A 21,032-nucleotide genomic window follows, 5' to 3' on the forward strand; every position below is an offset into this window, starting at 1 on the left:
GGCCCTGATAACATTCAGGCAATAGTACTGAAGTTTTGTGCCCCAGAACTTGCCACTCCCCTAGCCAAGTTCTTCCAATACAGTTACAACACTGGCATCTATCTAACAATGTGGAAAATTGCCCAGGTATGTCCTGTACACAAAAAGCAGGACAAATCCAACCCAGCCAATTACTGCCCAGTCTATTCTTGATCATCAGTAAAGTGATGGAAGGGATCATCAACAGTGTTATCAAGCAGACCTGCTCAGCAATAACCTGCTCAACGATACCCAGTTTGGGTTTCACCAAGGTCACTCAGCTCCTGACCTCATTACAGCCTTGGTTCAAACATGGATGAAAGAGCTGAATTCCAGAGGTGAGGTGAAAGTGACAGCCCTTGACATCAAGGCCGCATTTGATCGAGTGTGGCATCAAGGAGCCCTAGCAAAACTGGAATCAGTGGATAAATGGGAACAAACTCTCCGCTAATTGGAATCATACCTGGTACATAGGAAGATGGTTGTGGTTGTGGAGGGTCAATCAGTTCCACAACATTTCTGCAGGAGTCCCTCAGGATAGTGCCCTAGGCCCAACAATCTTCAGCTACTTCATCAATGACCTTCCCTCTATGATAAGGTCAGAAGTGGGGATGTTCACTGATGATTGCACAATGTTCAGCAGTATTCACGATGCCTCAGATACTGAAGCAGTTCATGTTCAAATGCAACAAGATCTGTGCAGTATCCAGGCTTGGGCTGACAAGTGGCAAATAACATTCATTCCACACAAATGCCAGGCAATGATCATCACCAATGAGACACTCTAACCATCATCCAATAACATTCAATGATGTAACCATCACTGAATCCCCCACTGTCAACATCCATGGGGCTACCATTGGCCAGAAACTCAACTGGACTCACTACATAAACACAGTGGCCACGAGAGCAGGTCAGAGGCTAGGAATACTGTGGCGAATAGCTCACCTCCTGACTCCCCAGAGCCTATCTATCATCTACAAGACACAAGTCAAGAATGTGATGGAGTGCTCTCCACTTGCCTGAATAGGTGCTGCTCCAGCAACACACGAGAAGCTTCACACCATCCAGGTCAAAGCGGCCTGCTTGATTGGCACTACATCTACAAACATTCAATCCCTCCACGATCAACGCTCAGAAGTAGCAGTGTGTACTATCTAAAAGATGCACTGCAGCAGTTCACCAAAGGTCCTTAGACAGTACCTTCCAAACCCATGACCACTTCCATCTAGAAGGACATGGGGGACAGATAAATGGGAACACCACCACCTGCAAGTTCCCCTCCAAGCCACTGACCATCCTGACTTGGAAATATATCACCGTTCCTTTGCAGTCGCTGGGTCAAAATTCTGGAATTCCCTCCTTTAATGGCATTGTGGGTCAACCTGTAGAACATGGGCTGCAGCGATTCAAGACAGCAGCTCACCACCACCACCTCAAGGGCAACAAGGGATGGGCAATAAACGGTGGCCAGCCAGTGACACTCATGTCCCATGAATGAATAAAAACAAATCCTCAATCCAGGATAATATATATCTCCTAATCCCATGATTCCTAATTCCATAGAATAATCCTTTGTGTGGCAAGTTATCAGATGCTTTTTCAAAATCCAAGTGCACTACTTCCACTGGTTATTCCTTATCTACCCTGCTGGTTACAACTTCAGAAAACTCAGACTCTGCCACATACAATTTTCCAAGTGCCCTGTTAGCACACTCCTAATAATAGATTCTAACTTTTTTCCCATAACTGATATCAGAACTAATCAGTCTATAGTTCCTCTTTTTCTCTCTTGCTGCTTTGTTGAATAGTCAGGTTATATTTGTGACCTTTCAATCCATGGGGATTATTCTAGAATCTAGCGCATTCTGGAAGATCATAACCAATGCTTCCACTATCTTTGTAACTACTTTTTAAAGGACCAAGATGCAGACCATTGTACCCAGGGAATTTAGCTTTAAATCCCATTAATTTCTCCAATACTACTACTTTACTAATAATGGTAAGGCCACAGACCAAGTGTTGGAAAATAGGATTGGAGTGGATAAATGTTTGATGGCTGGCCAATGCATCTCTTTGTGTTGTAAAATTCTATGACCCTTATATCCCAAAGTTCTTCATTTTCACAATCCTCAGGGTTATGGGGATTTTTGATAAGAGCATAAGCTTTTTTCTTTAACCTAGTACAAGCTTCAACCTCTCTTGTTAGCTACAGCAGAACCACTTTTCCCATGGAGCTTTTATTCTTTAAATGAATGTGTATTTATTGAAAATTAATTAATACTTTAAATGTCTGCTGTTGTCTATTCCCATTGCGTATTTTAATATAATTCCCCCAATATAACTTGGGCTATGTAATTTTCTTTGTGTAGACTTGAGACTGGATTTAAATGATAAATTTCAAAATATTGTGATCACTGTTGCTCCAAGGCTCATTTTATCCCATGTTTATTATTTAACTTCTTTTGTTGCACATTCTTTGGTTCACTTGTTAGTTGCCCAACATGCTGATCTAAAAAATGGACTGGTATCCATTCAATGCACTTATCCTTCACAGTATTAATGAAAATTTGTCTTGCCTAGTTTAAATGAATACTAATCTCCCTGTGAATACTGTATCACCTTGTTTCATGTACCTCTAGTTTTCTTATTTGTACACTGCTAGACACTCCCAGTGACTTTAGGGAGCCTGTAAAGTACCAGTATTATAGTTCCTTTTTTTCCCTAGTTCCATCCAAACTGATTCACTGGGTGAAATCTTATCTGCAAGTAGCAGAGTGTTTGTTCCACCAAGAAAAAAGAAACACACCAGTCTTCTCTCCAGACCTGACCACACTCAGCCATTAAAAAAAAGCAGACATGTTTCACGCTGTCAAATAGGGGACAGGGCGTCAACATGCCGGCAAAGTCCAGCTGCACTGACTGCTCCCACCCACTCCCCCCCCGCCTGCAAACAGCCATCACCAGCAGCTCCAGCTTCCATGGCTGCTCTCCCCTCCCGTCACCATAAGTGAATGAATTCTGCCCCACCCCAATGAGGCTTCCACTAGGGCCTGCCTCGCCACTGTCTTCAGGTGCATGTTGGCACTGCCAATTGACACTGCCAAGTTTGCATGGACATGGAGCTAACCTGTGCCAAGGGGCTGTACTTGGCCATGTCCCTCTCCCCGTGGCCATATTGACACCTTTATACTCCTGGATAGATCCCCACGACATGTTCACATTTCAGTGAACACGTTCATCGGCGTAGTTTGAATACATGGCAGGGGTTTAATATCTAGCAAGGGGTGTTTAATAACACCTGCAATTAAGAACCTACAGCTGACCATGAAACCATTGTCAATTGTTGGAAAAACCCACCTGATTCACCAATGTCCTTTAAGGAAGGAAATTTGCCATCTTTACTTGGTGTGGCCTACATGTGCCTCCAAGCCACAGCAATGTGGTTGACTCTGAACTGCCCTCTGAAATTGCCTGGCAAGTCATTCAGTTCAAGGGCAACTAGAGATGGGCAATAAATGCTGGCTAGTCAGCGATGCCTATGTCCCACAAATGAAGGAAAAAAAGGTAATATGTTAAAATAAATGTAAATCACACTTACTGCCATTCTTGCAGACGGCGAATGTGGGCTCAAGATTGCCCCTACTATCTTTGTTTTCCAAGCTAATGTTCTTTCTCTCTACTTCCTTTATCACATCCTTTATTTTGCCCATTATTTTTACAAGTTCAGAATATTTATCTCCCAACCTTGGTTATGTTGCAAACATATCTCTGTGATGGTTGTTAAATCAAGCCCACCAATTTTTATCTGTGCTAATAATTCCTCAATTTTGTTGTGATTGCTTTGCTTATTAAGATCAAGTAGCTTTCTATTTCTCCCTAAAACATTTTGAAGCTGAATGCATTTGTAAAATGAATTGATTGCATGTTAGGATTTGTCTATTCATAAACCCCTTAATTTATCGCTGTTATGCTACTTGAAATGTATGATACTTATACGATTTGTCATGTGTGAATTTGAAGCCACAATGCTTTACTACATGAAAAATCATTTATTAATAAAGCTTAGGATACTGTACTCTTTATTAAGCCTTCTCCAACTGTCCTGCCATGTTCAATGACTTATACACATATACACCCAGGTCCCTCTGCTCCTGCACACCTTTTACAACTGAATCATTTATTTTATACTGTCTATGTTCTTTGTACCAAAATTAATCATCTCACGTTTATCTGCACTGAACTTCATCTGACACCTTTTTTGCCTAATCCACCACATTGTCCAAGTTGTTTTGAAATTCTACAATGTTCTCATGCCTTACAATGTTTCTAAGCTTTGTGACACCCTCAAACTTTGAAATTAACCCCTCCACACCAAGATCCATATCATTAATATAAATCTGGAAAAGTCTCCCGACACTAACCCTATGGAACTCCACTACAGAATATCCATCAACCATTACTTGCTTTTTCCTATTATTTAGTCAACTTGTTTGCACGTTGCTAATGCCCCTTTTGTTTATGAGCTGTGACTTTTCTCCCAAGTCTGTTGTGCAGTCCTATTTCAAATGCCTTCTGAAAGGGCGGCATGGTAGCGCAGTGGTTAGCACTGCTGCTTCACAGCTCCAGGGACCTGGGCTCGAATCCTGGCTCGGGTCACTGTCTGTGTGGAGTTTGCACATTCTCCTCATGTCTGCGTGGGTTTCCTCTGGGTACTCCGGTTTCCTCCCACAGTCCAAAGATGTGCGGGTTAGGTTGATTGGCCATGCTAAAATTACGCCTTAGTGTCCTGGGACGTGTAGGTTAGAGGGAATAGTGGGTAAATGTGTAGGGATATGGGGATAGGGCCTGGGTGGGATTGCAGTCGGTGCAGACTTGATGGGCCGAAGGGCCTGTTTCTGCACTGTAGGGTTCTATGATCCCATATACACCACATCAACAGCATTACTTGCATCAGTTCTCTCAGTTACCTTTTCAAAAACTTCCAGCAAGTTAGGTAAGCACAATTTTCCAGTAAGAAATCCATGCTCTTTCTAACAAACCCACATTTTCCCATGAGACTATTTATTCTACCCCAGATAATTGTTTCTGAAAGTTTCCCCACCACTGAATTTAAACTGACTGATCTGTAATTGCTGGACCTATCCTGGCAACCATTTTAGAACAAGACATCATGTCTCCAATTCTCCAGTCCAATGGCACCTCCCCTCAGTCAAAGGAAAACTGAAAGATTATGGGCAGTGTCTCTGCAATTTCCACTATTTCTTCCTTCAATATATCTCAGCCTCTCCCAGTGAGTTGTCAACTTTAAGTACTGACAGCTTATCTAGTACTTATTCCGTATCAATTTTGACCCCTTCTAATGACAGAATTTCCTTCTCTGTCACCATAGTCTGGGTGGCAAGTATTTGGTAAAGGTAGATGCAAAGTATTCATTTAACACTTCAGCCCCCTACCCCCTTTTTGGTCTCTCAGTAGCCCTACTCCTCTTCCATGTTAGCCTCTCTTTTAATCTTCCTTATGAACAGTAAGGGAAGGAAACAGGGATTTCAGTTCTTTCTCATCCTTGTCTACAACACAAACCTCTTGTATTGATTTCAAAACAGAGACTGAGACTGGGCTGGCTTAACAGAATGTGATGAACCTCAGGGCTTTTCCTCACTGCTCTGCTCCTCTGTTGATGAAGCAGAGTTATGACTCTTAATTTCTTGGTGAACCTTCTTGCAGGTTTAGTTCATTTTTTTAGCTTCAGTGAATAAACAATTTGGGTTTATTCTTCGGCTGGTGAAATCTAAAAGTGTAATCTGCTATTTCTAGTGGATAACATTAACATCACCTTCCATGGTGCAGTGTCCAAAATGTTTGCTTCTTTCATTGTGCTACATAAATGCAAGTTGAAGTTGTTTTAACACCAAAAACGTAATATTGGTCGCTTTTGGAAGATTACTTTTATGAGTTGCCAACAATCCCAGTGATATTAACATCTAAAAAACATAGTAAAGTGTTCAGCCCCAGTCCATCTTTGTGTGAATGATAATGTGGATAATGGAGGAGAGGAATTATAGACTGGGAAGTAATTGCTGCCATCAGCACAAATCTTTTGCCTGAGTGCCATCTTCCGAGTACAATTGAACTTATTTAACTGAATTGAGTAATTAAAAGCAACAACAAATTTCTAAGCAGACTTTCAGTTTGAACAATGTATATGTTCATACACTAGATTATTGCAGGCTTCTCCAGTAATGCCTCATATTACTGAGACTTTATCTAGGTTGTACAGTGATATGGACATAATTGTGGAATAAACAGACTAGAGCTAATTAGTTCCTGAGATTATGATGTTCTGTGTAGCTGCTTTATTGGCCGGCAATGTGGTTTATGCACTGTACTACAGTTGCACAAACAATAACAGGCTCTTTTAGTATAAAGCCATCTGAAATATAGACAGTAAATAATCTTGTAATGTTGTAGTTGACAAAAAATATTGATTGATTGTTTGTAGAAATCTTTGACAATTCTTGACAATGTAGATGGGAATTCAATCCTTGACAATGTAGATGGTGATGAAAGTAGCAGGAAAAGTGACTTAATTTATTCCAATCAGCAAAAATAATTTAGCTTCAAATTTTAAAATTCTAAAATAATTAAGTATCAAATTTTAAAATTCAAAAATAATTTAGCATTGAAATTTAAGTACAAGTAAGAAGCAAGTCATAATTAACAGCAATGAACTTGACTTATTTGAGAGAATTATTTTCTGAAATATTACATTTGAAAATTTATTCCGAGGAGGTTACTTTATTCTATGTGGTGCTAGGTATTTTGTGAATATTGAGGTAACTTGAAAAACATTTTCAAATCATAAGTACTATTTTGTATTTATTTTCTTCTAGCACCTTCTTACGCAAGAGGCTAAAGGTTAATCTCCAAGGTGCACGATGAAAAGATGGCGCAGCCACTGCTTGCACCGCCAGGACCAGACAGCCTCCGCCTTTTTACCCGAGAATCTCTTGCAGCTATTGAGAGATGCATTGCAGAGGAAAAAGCCAAGAGACCCAAGGAACACCATGTGGATGATGATGAAAATGGCCCAAAGCCAAATCGTGACTTGGAAGCCGGTAAATCACTACCATTTATTTATGGTGACATACCTCCAGGGATGGTCTCTGAGCCAATGGAAGACCTGGACCCATTTTACAGCACACAAAAAGTGAGTGATTAACTACCTGAATTAATAATCTGGTCAGAATTCATTTTCATAGCAATACTAAGGGATGTGTCGATTTGACTTGTTTTCTCTCGATTTTTCAAAAATATCTGCCTATATATATGATAGTCACTGCATTTTCAATTGTTACTTTTTGTTTATGTAAAATTACGTACAACCAGTTATACTTACTTGTGTCTCTTTCAATTTGTCTGGGAAACTGGGTTATGAAGCATCATGTTGATGAGTATTCACTATGCAGAAGTGATTTTACTATTTAGTTCCTCATTGAGTTCTTACAGTTGTCTGTTGAAGATTTGGTTTTGCCAGGTAGGTAAGCTTGATGTTGGGTTTGATCTGCTATTGGTGCAAGGGAGCATCTTTTACTTTTTAGATTATAAACAATGGGTTTTGAAAGATGTCCCCATTACGATTTGGGCTTTGGATGTGCTGGAAATGCAATACGACATTAAAGGGTTTGGGTACCCAATGGAAGAGCTACTTGTGAACCTAGTTCACTTATATATTTTTATAAGTATCCTGTCCTGTAATATCTTGATATGTTTTTAAACTTCTCATTGATATTTTCTTAACTGCTGTTATCTTCTCTGTTATAGTCCTTCTAAGTCACTTATTTCCCCTCTTTATCCCCCTTTTTATTAATCTGTGCTGTGTTCCTGTAATTCTCTGTCTTTCAATGGAAATGAAAACTGTGGACTTGTAAAATTGACTCTCAATTCATTATTGCCATTTTCCACCACTGACGTCCTCTTTGAAACTCTCCCATAATTTCTTTACTTTTCTATCTCATGTCATTCCTTCAATAGTCTCAAAAATCTCATTGATTGGACTTCCGCTTCCTCCTTGATATTCCCATCTACAAAGCATTTGGGGATGTTTTTAAGAAATAAACACCCTTTAACATGCTAATTGTATTTGGAGATCTTGTAGGGATTCATCCAACTGCCATGGATTCATCTATCCATCAATCAATATATAAGATTTTGAATTCGTTTCCATAAACATGTGGCATGGATAACTTAGATGCAGGAACAGAGTGCAATATATCCATCTTTTCTGATGATACAAAATGGAAAGGTAGGCTGTGAAGTGAATGCAAAGAGATGACAAAGGATTATGGCCTACTTAAGTGATTGAGCAGGAAATTGTCAGATGAGATATAATGTAGGGAGATTGAAAATTGTTCATTTTGCCTGGAAGAATGGAAAATCAATTTTTTTAAAGGTGGATGACTATTATGTGTTGGTATTTGGGTGTCTTTTGTACACAGATCAAATGTAAATAACGCAAGCAATTAGTAAAGCAAGCAGTATGTATTTTATTCTAAGAGGATTGAACTATAGGAATAAGGAAGTGTTTATAAATTATTGAGGGCTTTGATGAGACCTCACATGCAACACTGCATACAGTTTGGAATTCTTACTCAAGAAAGGATATACTGACCTTAAAAGGACTGCAACGAAAGCTCACTAGATTGATTTTTGGAATAAAGGCTCTCTTATGAGGAGAGATTGAGTAGAATGGGTGTATATTCTCTAGGGTTTAAAGAACAAGATGTCATTGATATGCGTAAATTTCATTGGAATGTGTAAATATCTTGCATGGTTTGATAGGCTAAATGTTGAGTGACTATTTCACCTGACTGAGGAAATTAGACTAGAAGTTGTAGCCTCAGGATATGGGGTTGACTATTTAACATTGAAATGAAGAAAAATATCTTCACTCAAAGTTGGGTATCTTGGAAATTCTCTACTCCAAAGGGATGTAAATGTTCAACTGGTGGGCATATTTAAGAGGGAGACGGATAGATGTTTGGCCACATCAGGAACCAAGGGATGTAGGAACAGGGTGACCAAATGGAACTGAAGTTGAAATTTGCAATGATGATACTGAATGATAGAGCAGGCATGATGGACTGTATGGTCTACAGCTGCTCCATTTTATTAAGTTTTTAATAAGTCCTAAATTATTAAAATATGTCTGCTGAGTATTGAACTTAACTGATAGTTCCAGCTGAGGAACAGTTGTCCTCTTTGCCCTTTTGTTTGAAGAAGATATACTTGCCAATTTAGTGAGTACTTAGCTGTTTACATGCTATGATCATAAAAGAATAGGACAGGCTTTCTTGAATTTAATAAAGAGGTTATCTTTATTATACTTGAACCAATCCAGGTAAAATGATAAGGTACATATGCATGTACACACAAAATGCAGACACTTGAGGTGCTCATGCACATAGACACAGATTACAGACTGGGGAAGGATAGGTTGGTCAAATTAGAGTCCACAGAAAAGTAAAAGAGTATAGGCTATAGCTTGATGACACGACTAGCTTCAGCCTTTGTTTAATGGTCCCGCTGCTTCTGATTTCAAGATGTGGATAACTGATTTGGTTGTTCTTCAGGGGATTGGTGGTGTTGAGTTGGATTCTTTTCAGAACTCTTTGTCTTAAGCAGGGCATTCGTAAATGATCACAGTGGATAAACAGAGCTCGAAGCTTACCAAGTGGGCTGGAGGAAACTGAAGGAGTCAGGAGGGACCTGCTTTAGTTCTTCACACTAAACATCATGTCCTCAGTTCTGCTGAGAAAACATGCGCTTGACTCACACAATGCGTTGGCTTATCATGTGACCTTCCTTTTCCACCTGTTAGGGTATTCAACCAAAACACTTTGGCATTGCTCGTCCCAAAACCGTAAAATCCTGCCTGAGGAAAAGACCTTTCCATGGGCACAGGTACAGTTGGGGAACTGCAACTCCGTTGACCGGGCTCGAGTAGGTTGTGCTCCAGCATGCATTACTTCCTGAATCTGACTCACCTGACTCCCTAAGTAATAGGGATTTTATTTTATGAGTTTAAAGTTTTTTTATTAATGTCACAAGTAGGCTTGCATTAATACTGCAATTAAGTTTCTGTGAAAATGCCCCAGTGGCCACACCCCGGAACCTATTCAGGTATACTGAGGGAGAATTGAGCATGGCCACAGCACCTAACCAGCACGTCTTTCATACTGTAGGAGGAAACCAGAGCACCCGGAGGAAACCCACATGGACACTGGGAGACTGTGCAGTCTCCACAAAGATGGTGACCCAAGTCGGGAATCAAACCCGGGTCCCTGGCAATGTGAGGCAACAGTGCTGACCACTATGCCACCATGCGAGGATGTCTCTCTAAGACCCACATTGTTTAAGGATAGGATGTGCACCCTGTTTTGTCCGTACAGATCTCTTTCAATGCTGTGAGCAGACCTGTTGGGTCACCACTCTGCTCTGCATTTAAATAGGAGAGCAAGGTATCTAATCTCTGTAACATTTTTGTGTTAGCTAACCAGATGAATGTGATTTAATTTTGGAGTTGTCCTCCCTCTAACTTGTCCTCACTGTCCCTTTTACTCTTTCCTGCCCTGACTACCTGACAGACCTGTCCTTGTTTGCCCTCTTCCCAGCTGCTTCAGCATATTGACATGACACAGTCTTTGTCTTCTCCTACTTTCTGTTTGTCAATTAAATAATTCACCTTGCCAATCCTCTTTACTGCTGTGTACAGGCTACTGAGCCAGGCTTTTAGCAATTCATCCTGTATTGGTAACAGAGCTAATATATGGTCTCCTGGTTGAAATGTTCTGGTTTCTTTATCTGCCTGCCATTTTATAGCTGTCTGGATGTTTTAAAGTATCCCAAAGCTGCAGTACAAGCTCTCATGAGCTGTTCTCAGAACTCAGATATGTAGTCTAATGTAGAGGATTCTTCCCTTTGCTCTGGGAAGAATCCTCAAGGAAGAAAATCTTTCCTTGATTAGTTTAAGATGACCCTGCCACCTTGTGTCTCTAAACTTGTTCAAAAGGGTTAAAGCAGATGGACTCATTGGGTGAAACCCTGCTGGCTAACAGGAGAAAAGTCTCAATCATGGAGCTTCTCATAGAAGTATGCTCTGATACAGGCAGTCCTCAGACTTGTGACACAGTTGGCTCCCAAAAAACCATTGTAAATCGAAAAACCATGTGTCGAAACTGATTTTCCATTTGGAACAATATCATAAATGGATGGTTGGCTCCTTAACCAAGGCAGGATACCTTATTCTCACTGAATAGTGAAAATTTTCTAAGATCTTGCTTGAATATAATTGCCTCATAGCCATGTATTTCCTGTTATATAATAATGCCTACGCTTCCATTCTGTGAAAGGTGGAAAATAAAGGAACAAAGGAAATGGTAAAGGCCAATAGTTCACTGGCATCATGTCATAAAGTTGAAACCGGCATTGTAAAATCGAAACAGGGTGTCAATTTCTAAATATTGTAAGTGCCGTATGTTGTAACTCGAACATCCTAAAGTTGAGGACTGCCTGTATTGTCTTTATGCTCTGGTGGTATACTAAAGCCTTGCAGTTCTGGGTGATGGGCAGGAAACTTTAGCTGGGTTATGCTCAGATTACTAAGGACATTTTCAAAAATAGTGGACCTAATACCCATGCCCTGATCCAACTGGACCTCAGTAGAGAGCAGTAATTGAATAATGAATTAGGTTAGCCTCTCCACCTCATCTCTAATGGTCAAAATATATAGGTTAGCCCATTATTCAACAGAGGCCCCTCACAATCCACCAACACTCTGCTGAAAGGTTTCCCAAAAGCTGCTATGAAATTACAGATGCAGGTTTTATTCAGGCAGGGACTTACTCACCACCTGGCTAAAATGTGGCAAGTTTTACAGAACTTCAGCATATCAATGTGGAGATGTGGGGATGGAATTCTCCCAGTTCACCTGCAGTGGGATTGGTGGAAAATGAGCAAGGAGAACCTGGTGAAAGACAAAAAGTTGGAAACCCTGCAGTGTAAATCACATTGCATTTCTCCCCATGGCAGGTTAATGGTGGGTCACTCTTCCTGCAGGCAGGTGGCGCAAAGACCATTTGCATTCATTTGCATCTCATTAAAATGACTGCCTGCTAGCATTTTCTCAGGCCTTCCAAGGTTGGAGGAAATTATGTTGGCATCAAATCTGATTGGTAATGAGTGCTGTGGCCTTCAGTTTGCAAGAAACTTTGAGGTCAGTGCAACAACTTCTACCATAGTGCTGCACTGCTCCTAATGTGTTGTACATCACTTTGCCTGAGCAGACTGATTCCTGCTCTCCATCTTCAGGTCGAGTTGGTCTTTGTGGACAAAGTTGTGCTAGTGGACCCGTGGACATTCCTGTGTCACTGAGTCAGATCAGTACTGTGGGGTTGGGGAGTACAAGGGTCTCCACCTCTGGTGCCACACACCAGTGTCTATCCAGACAGGATTGTGCCAAGGCCTCATGCTGCCACCGCACCAAAGGTCCGAAATGCAACCGGGGTGGAGTGTGAGGTTAGACCGGGGTTGGGAGCGGAGCTCATGATGATATGCAGTGGGGCAGGGAGGTGAATGAAAAACTTCACAATGGAAGGCGAAAGGGAGCTGGACCCCTACAAGGCTGCGTGAAAAGCTTATAGACAAGGTGGTCAGAGAGATACCACATACCACACCGTTAACTGGAAGGGGATGCACAAAACTCAATGTGGTGGATAGAGATCCAAGTGCAGCATGGGCACCATGCAGGTGATGGGCAAAGGGAAAAGGTGGTTAAATGAAGGAACATACTTCCTCTTGAGGCTGCTCGTCTTTTCTCCCTGGGTTGCTAACATCATGCATGGTCTGGTGAAATAGATAGGCTGCTGGACTGATGTTTAAATATTACACTGGGATCTTTTACCAATCAGCTGAGAGCAGGTGAATGAATCAGCTGCTGGTGTGCTGGGTGACTTGGAGGAGAAGGTGATTGTACAGAATTAGTGAGGTTCCAAATGCAGAATCTGGCATGGGAGAAACGCTGCCAGAGCCATCCACACAGCACTTAGTCTCAAAATAGGAGAATTCAGTCCATGGTCTGTATGACAGCTTGTAGTCTTCGGATACCAACATGTCCAGCCATTGTCATTTTAGAACATAGAACATAGAAAAACTACAGCACAAGCAGGCCCTTCAGCCCACAAGTTGCGCCAATGATATCCCTACTTACTAGGCTTTCCTATAACCCTCATCCTATTAAGTCCCATGTACTCATCCAGAAGTCTCTTAAAAGACCCTAACAAATTTGCCTCCACCACCACCAACGGCAGCCGATTCCACTCACCCACCACCCTCTGAGTGAAAAACTTGCCCTTGACATCTCCTTTGTACCTACTCCCTAGCACCTTAAACCTGTGTCCTCTCGTAGCAACCATTTCAGCCCTGGGAAATAGCCTCCGAGAATCCACCCTATCTATACCTCTCAACATCTTATACACTTCTATCAGGTCACCTCTCATCCTTCGTCTCTCCAACGAGAAAAGACCGAGCTCCCTCAACCTATTCTCATAAGGCATGCCACCCAATCCAGGCAACGTCCTTGTAAATCTCCTCTGCACCCTTTCAATAGCTTCCACATCCCTCCTGTAATGAGGCGACCAGAGCACAGTACTCCAAGGGGGTCTGACTGGAGTCTTATAAAGCTGCAGCATTATCTCCCAACTCCTAAACTCAGTCCCTCGATTAATGAAGGCCAGTACACCATATGCCTTCTTAACCACATCCTCTACCTGCGGGGCTGATTTAAGAGTCCTATGGACCTGGACTCCAAGGTCCTTCTGATCCTCTACACTGCTAAGAGCCTTACCTTTGATATTACATTCCTTCATCCCATTTGACCTGCCAAAATGAACCACTACATATTTATCCAGGTTGAAGTCCATCTGCCACTTCTCCGCCCAACCTTGCATCCTATCTATGTCACGCTGCAACTTCTGACATCCCTCCAAACTATCCACAACACCACCAACCTTCGTGTCGTCAGCAAACTTACCAACCCGTCCCCCCACTTCCTCATCCAGGTCATTTATGAAAATTACAAACAGTAAGGGTCCCAGAACAGATTCCTGGGGCACTCCACTGATGACCGACCTCCATGCAGAAAAAGACCCATCTACAACCACTCTCTGCCTTCTGCAGGCAAGCGAGTTCTGGATTCACAAGGCAACACCCCTTTGGATCCCATCCCCATTTTGTGGGCTTTCCTCAGTATTTCCCTGCGGTACCTTGGAGGCACGACTACCAGGTGGATCACTGTCTGGGCCTGTGAAGACATCTCTATTTCCTCATCAGCATCTCATTTTAGAAATATCAATACTCTGGAATGCTCTCTGCTTCAATTTCAGTTTGGGCAGTTTTTGCTAACTTTTTTAATATTGGTTTAGCTTGCTGAGCCTCAACCATGGAAAACATACTCAACACTTCCTTTGGCTCATCAAAATTTAAGGAGGTGGGTTTGGGCAACCAGATGGTGGAGTCATTCGTCTCTGCTGCAGGTTTGGTCTCCTTTGATAGAGTTTGCTTTGTTATGAGCTAGGTCATCACACTGTAGTGAAAAATGCCAGGGTCCTTTCTTGTAACTGCTGTGTCTCTCTGACCCCATTCAGTCTCTGTCTCTCTAAGACCACTGGGGAAGTTACCACCTTTGTCCCCAGCAGCTCATTACCAAAGAGTAGGTCGACCCTGGCTAGAGATAAACTAGGGACAACCTCTGCAGTTACTGAAGTAAGGTTATATGAGGTACACCCAATAGAAAAGTATATACCTCCCCACGCCAATACCATTGACAAATATTTTCAAATTCAATGCACTGTCTAGTGGAAGGGTCATGTCTTTCCCCAGCAAAAGGGAATTGGTGGTTGCTGCATCCTTATGTATGACTGAGCTTACTTGTCTCATTCGAGGGGTATGGGATCACTTTTCCTTCAGGCACAGAATTGTGGTAACTCTTTTTGCTAAACTCTTCGGCACTCAAAGATACATTTACAGGGACATACCACGCAGTCAGAGCCACAGCCTTGTTGCCTAGGCTTTCTGACATGGTCCTATTTCTGCCCTGGTCTGCTGTACCCCAACAAATCATATTTTCCATGTAACTTTCAGTAGTCAGCTCGAAGGTAACCTGCCTTGTGTAAGTGGAAATACACAGGCCTCTAGGCATCAATCCTAATCACAGCACCTTGCTTTTCAGCTTAAGGAAGGCATCTTGTGTCTCCAACTTTCTGTTCTTGTAAATGGCTGTTCTTCCTCCCATCATCATCCCACCTTCTATCATTAAGACATCTTGGGGGAGACTAAATATTTCACTTGGGGGAAAATGTTTGCAGAGAAGCTCATAATCATCAAGTATAGTTGCTGCAAACTTAAAATTTCAATTTTTATCATGTCTTTTATGGAAAGAAGAAGCAGGCTTTCAAACCCCTTGAGGAGGATCACTGCTCTGAGGCATTCTAGGTGGAGTGTACCTTAAGCATCTACACCAGTCAAAAGCAGGTTGCTGAGCCCTTTTGAAATTGTAAGGTTGTTTAGGCCATTAACAGAGATTTCAGAATTTTTGGCAATATGTTTCCAGTACACATTTGTAGGATAGCATTTTTTGTTATCTTATAATTTCATGAACTCTTGCAGGACAATAGGAAAAAATCCTCATAGGCCTTTCTGGTTAATTTGCTTTGTAATCTCACGATCCAGTGGCCACTTTTGTTGCTTGGCAAGCTTTTCAAATGAAATGAAAAATCCTGCCACATCTCCGTCATCAAACTTTGGTAGCAACTGGGAGAACTTCAATATATCAGCACTCAGTCAAGAGCTGGCGGTAGTGCCCATACTAGTGATGCCTGCACAGGCTATTGTGGCACTTTCCCCATTCAGTTCAAGCTTTCTTAGGACCTTTTCTTAAGGGAAAGTTCCGTCTGGAAATCTTGTTCTTTCTCCCTTGTACTCGTTAGAGTTTAGAAGAATGAGGGGAGATCTCATTGAGACGTATAAGATGATGAATGGGATGGATAGGATAGAGGTGGAGAGACTCTTCCCGCTCAAAAAAGACAGTAGGACTAGGGGGCACAGCCTCAAGATAAAGGGGAGGCGGTTTAGAACGGAGTTGAGGAGGAACTTCTTCACTCAAAGGGTGGTGAATCTCTGGAATTCTCTGCCAGTTGAAGTGGTGGAGGCTGCCTCGCTAAATATTTTTAAGAAGCGGGTTGATGGGTTCTTGATAAGAGAGGGGATTAAGGGTTATGGGGAGAGGGCGGGAAAGTGGAACTGAGCCACAACAGATCAGCCATGATCTTATTGAATGGCGGGGCAGGCTCGAAGGGCTAGATGGCCTACTCCTGCTCCTATTTCTTATGTTCTTATGTTCTTATGTTCCCTTCCCTCTTTTGGAATTTTGTTTCCTCTTTTTCCCTTGCCTCTTGAATCTCTCTCCCTTTCTTCATTTTTCTTTTCTCTCTCTCTTCTTCCCTTTCTGTTTCTTAGAATCCCTATATTGCAGAAGTAGACCATTTGACCCATCGAGTCTGCATCAACAACAGTCCCACCCAAGGCCCTATCCCCACAACTCCACACATTTACCCCACTAACCCCTCTAACCTACACATCCCGGGACACTACAGGCAATTTAGCATAGCCAATCGACCTAACCTGCACATCATTGGACTGTGGGAGGAAACCCATGCAAACAGAAGAATGTGCAAACTCCATACAGACAGTGACTCATGCCGGGAATCGAATGCAGGTCCTTGGAGCTGTAAGGCAGCAGTGCTAGCCACTGTGCCACCGTTCTCTTTCTTGGAGTTCTACTTCTAGTCTCCATTGTTGCTTTAGCCTGGCTAATGCTAGCCAGTCTGTTCCAGATTTCATGCCTGTCTCTGGTTCTTTAAAGTTCGGTTTCAGAATGGTTAGCCACAGGTCTTAGGATTTCAGGTTTCCTTGTTTTTGGACAAATATCTATCTTTAGATGCTTGGCTGTATTCCTTAACTTTTCAATGGATTGCCAAGTTACCCCACTGTTCTCAGAAAGTGCTAGCTTCAAATGCAGACAATTTTAGTACTCTGGCACTACTAAGCACAAAAAAAACCTATATTCAAGTTACTTCTGAAATAAATTTGGTTCCCTGCTTCTAAATTTTGGTTTGTCTGTGGGTTGGTCATGGATTGTGGATTGTTTGTGAAGGATATACTGGCACACATATACACATGCCAAAGTTGCATACATAAAAAAAAAGAGTATGGAGTCTCGTTTGCTGATTTGCCTGGCTTTAGGCTGAAATGGATGGCTTTGACGTTTTCGATTTAAAGATGTTGGCAAAGTTGATTGTTCTTTGGGAGGAGATGGCGCTGGGTTTAATAAGATCTCTATCTGTAGCGGGGCATTCCTGGATGATCACAGTCAGTAAGCAAGGCTTGAAGCTTACTAGTGGGTTAAAGGCTGCCTGTTTGCAGTTCTGCTGAGAAAACCTTTGCTTAAAATCATACAGTCATGTGTTCTTTCATCTCGAACTGCCAGTGGGATTTGAAAAAAGATATTGGGCAGAACTTTGTACACTGTGCACAGAGTGCTGGCTGAGGCAAGAAAGCCAACGTGCAGCTCTCCAGCTGCACAGCTGATTTTTCTCTCCGGATTCTCCGGCATGCTCACCCAGGGCTTATACCTTTTGCATCCATGGTGGGTTCCCCTGGAGTGCTTAAATAGCAGTTGTAAACCTCGCTGATGTGATTGTGGGGGGAACGTATAGTGAGAAACTGTTTAAGTATATATAAATTTATTAAAATAGATTTAAGTAAGATTAAACTTTTAGGATTTAAATCAGGAACCTCTACATCACCGGCAAGGGACAGGGGTGATGAGAGAATGCATTCACCAAGATTCTCATCTGAGTGCACTTGCAAAATTTTGCATGGTGTTGCCAATTGCACCCACAGTGGATGTTGACAGAAAATCCTCGCTAGTGTTCGGTCTATTCCAAAGTTCACTTGATTAACTCGTGTCTGGAATTTGACCTTGGCCAGGGTCCCATTGCCCAAGGAATTAATCTCCAACAGTTGAATACCTCAGGTGATTGTCATAGATGCCTTGCTAATGAGACAGAAGATATGAGTCCTCCTCACTGAAGTCATTGTCTTTGATGGGTTTTGCAGACAGACTGACTCCACTCTAATGAACTGGAATGTAGAATGTATAAAAATGCAAATTGGGATTAACCATCTTAGACTGTGTTCAAGTCACATTAGTCTCTATGCTTCTAAAAAGTATGCTTTAAAAATTATGTTTTTAAAAGTTCAATTCACGTTTCCAGCTGATGGACCAAAATCATTATTTTGGGATAAAGCACATCTTCATATTAAAAAAGATTTGAAAACTTAGGTGCAGTTGGAAGTTATTTTCTGCGGGTAAGCAGTTTCTCTGGGAAATATAATAATTATTGTACATCGAGGACGTATGGATGAATGCTATTAAAATTTGCTTTTAACATAAAGTTTGCATTCTAAATGTGTACATATAAAAGTTACTGTCCTGTTTAATTTAACCTAAATTTAAAAGAAGTTGCTAAACAGGAATTTGTGATTCTGAAATATTTATCTACAACATTATCTGATACAGTTGAGTGGGTTTCTGCGAGTAATATGTAAAATATGTTTTTATGCTGGCATTTCACTGTTATAATCAATATTTTCTTTTCTTACAGACCTTTATAGTATTGAACAGAGGGAAGGCAATCTTCCGATTTAGTGCCACACCTGCCTTGTACATTTTAAGTCCTTTCAATCCTTTAAGGAAATTAGCTATTAAGATTTTGGTACATTCATATCCTTTGTGGTGTATTTTAATCCACATGTTTTAATACTACTGAATCCTGTTTCACATTACACACACAATGAGTCAAAACTGTTATGATTCCTACGAATTGCAACAAGTTGTGTACTGTTCTTAATAGTCTAGCAATTCCAGTTATTCAGACCTAGATGTTTTTATAGGAATCTCAAATACACCAGAGAGAAATGTGATCCAAGAAAAGATTTTTTTTGGTCTGAATTTTGATTGTTTCTGTAATAGTGGATCTGCATATGTTCCGTGTACAGTATTTGTGAGTGCGCACTTTGAAAACAATGCTCAGAGGTCAGTCCCCAAAAACAATTCTTCTGAGATTGTACCAGCAGATATCCAATTTAGTTGGCAGAATTATCACAGTCAGTGGGGAGCCTCCCATTAACCAGCTGTAAAATTTCATTGCTGTCACGTTGGGACTGCTATCACAACTCCAGATGAGGTGTGGTGGACAGTCAAAGGGTCAGATGTATCATAGAAATCTGTCCATCAGCGGCCTTTTAAGTCTTGAAGGATGTGGAAAGCTATAAAGTGAGGTAGTTGGGGTTAGAATGGAGCAAGAGGAGTATGCTACAATGACTGAAGCCTCGATGAGGGATATAAGGTCTTGTATTGTTGTTTTTGCAGGCCTACCATCACATTCCCCATGGCACCCTTGGATAGCTTAGGCAGGTGCTTATCATGTGCACCATTGTGCTGTGAGGGTTGCGTGTTTAAGTCCAAAGTAATGCTCTTGAAGCGTAGTGCAGGCTCGTACATAATATTTTTTGTGACTAAATTTACAATACTTTTAATTTATAAAATAACTTATAAAGAATGCATTGTCTATGCCACGTATCCAAACCCTTTCTTTGTCACAATTTTAATACAGTGAGTAAGGTAGGAAATATAGGTTGGGCAGTGAAGTAGAAATGTAAGGCAAAATCTTACAGGTGTAGGAAATCTGAAATAAAAACAGGCCTAGTAGCATCTGTGGAGAGAGAGAGAGACTGAGTTCATTGGTTGTAATTTTGCTGCTGATTCAGGAGGGGGGTGCAAAATGTCTTCAGATTTTCATTCTGAGGAATGGGGATGAGCTGGGGGACACAAATGCTCTGGAAACAGTGCAAAGGCACACAGAGGTCTGCTAGGTGATGAGGTGGGCTGGTTAAAAAGCCGACCTTGGTACTCAGGGACTTCATCCCAGTTGTGATAAAAACGAAATAAAAAACAGCCCTCAAGCTCTCACCTTTTCACACCCTGTCACTTCCCACACATTCTCAATGCCACATACATGCCACCTTTTAAAAAAAGTATGTTCATGGGATGTGGATATTGCTGGCTAGGCAAACATTTATTGGTCATCCCTAATTGCCCTTGAGGAGGTGGTGGCACGCTGCCTTCTTAAGCTGCTGCATTCAGTCTTGAATGGGTGCATCCATAGTGCTGTTAAGAAGGGATATCAAGGATTTTGACCCAGCGACAGTGAAAGAATGGCAGCGTGCTTCCAAGCCAAAATGGTGTATGACTTGGAGAGGAACATGCAGCTTGTAGTACCTCCATGCATCTGCTTCCTTTGTGCTTCTAAATGGTGGAGGTCACAGGTTTGGAAGGTGCTGTTGAAAAAGTCTTGCAAATTGCTGCATTGCATCTTTTCAAAGGTACACACAGCTGTGACTGTACATTGGTGGTGGAGGGAGTGAATGTTTCTGGATGGTCCCGGTCTCCTTGAATGTTGTTGGAGCTGCATTCATTTAGATAATTGGGGAGTATTCCATACATCTGATTTGTGCCTTATAGGTCTGATTTTACCATTGCATTGGGTGTGAGACGATTAATGTGACCTGTGCCCGCGCTAACGTCCACTTTACCAAGGCCCAAAAATGGCCGCGATCTGAACCATGCCCGAAACAGACACAACATACATGCAAATACATTTAAATTGACTTAATGATGGGGGAGGGAAGAGGAGGCGGGTCAGATGTATCTCTGGTGAGGGAGGAGAGAGGCCCGATCATTCTCTGGTTATGGCGAGTGAGGAGAAGGGAGGCCAGATAGTTCTCAGGAAGGGAGGAGGGAGGCCTGATGATTCTCTGGTGGGATGGGGGAGTGA

At 41.7% G+C, this 21,032-nt stretch overlaps 1 protein-coding gene across 1 annotated transcript in view; it reads left to right on the forward strand.

Annotated features, from left to right (window-relative positions):
• scn1laa (sodium channel, voltage-gated, type I-like, alpha) overlaps positions 1-21,032 on the forward strand; it is a 187,952-nt gene that overhangs the window by 40,743 nt on the left and 126,177 nt on the right. The window contains exons 2-3 of the mRNA XM_080199182.1: positions 6,912-7,228; positions 18,801-18,919. Of these exons, the coding sequence (XP_080055308.1) occupies positions 6,965-7,228; positions 18,801-18,919 (383 nt within the window). The 5' untranslated portion in view covers positions 6,912-6,964. The remainder of the gene's footprint in view (positions 1-6,911; positions 7,229-18,800; positions 18,920-21,032) is intronic.

This window comes from Carcharhinus amblyrhynchos, chromosome 11, assembly GCF_965287045.1.
Source record: "Carcharhinus amblyrhynchos chromosome 11, sCarAmb.v2.hapA, whole genome shotgun sequence".
NCBI classification, from domain to species: domain Eukaryota; kingdom Metazoa; phylum Chordata; class Chondrichthyes; order Carcharhiniformes; family Carcharhinidae; genus Carcharhinus; species Carcharhinus amblyrhynchos.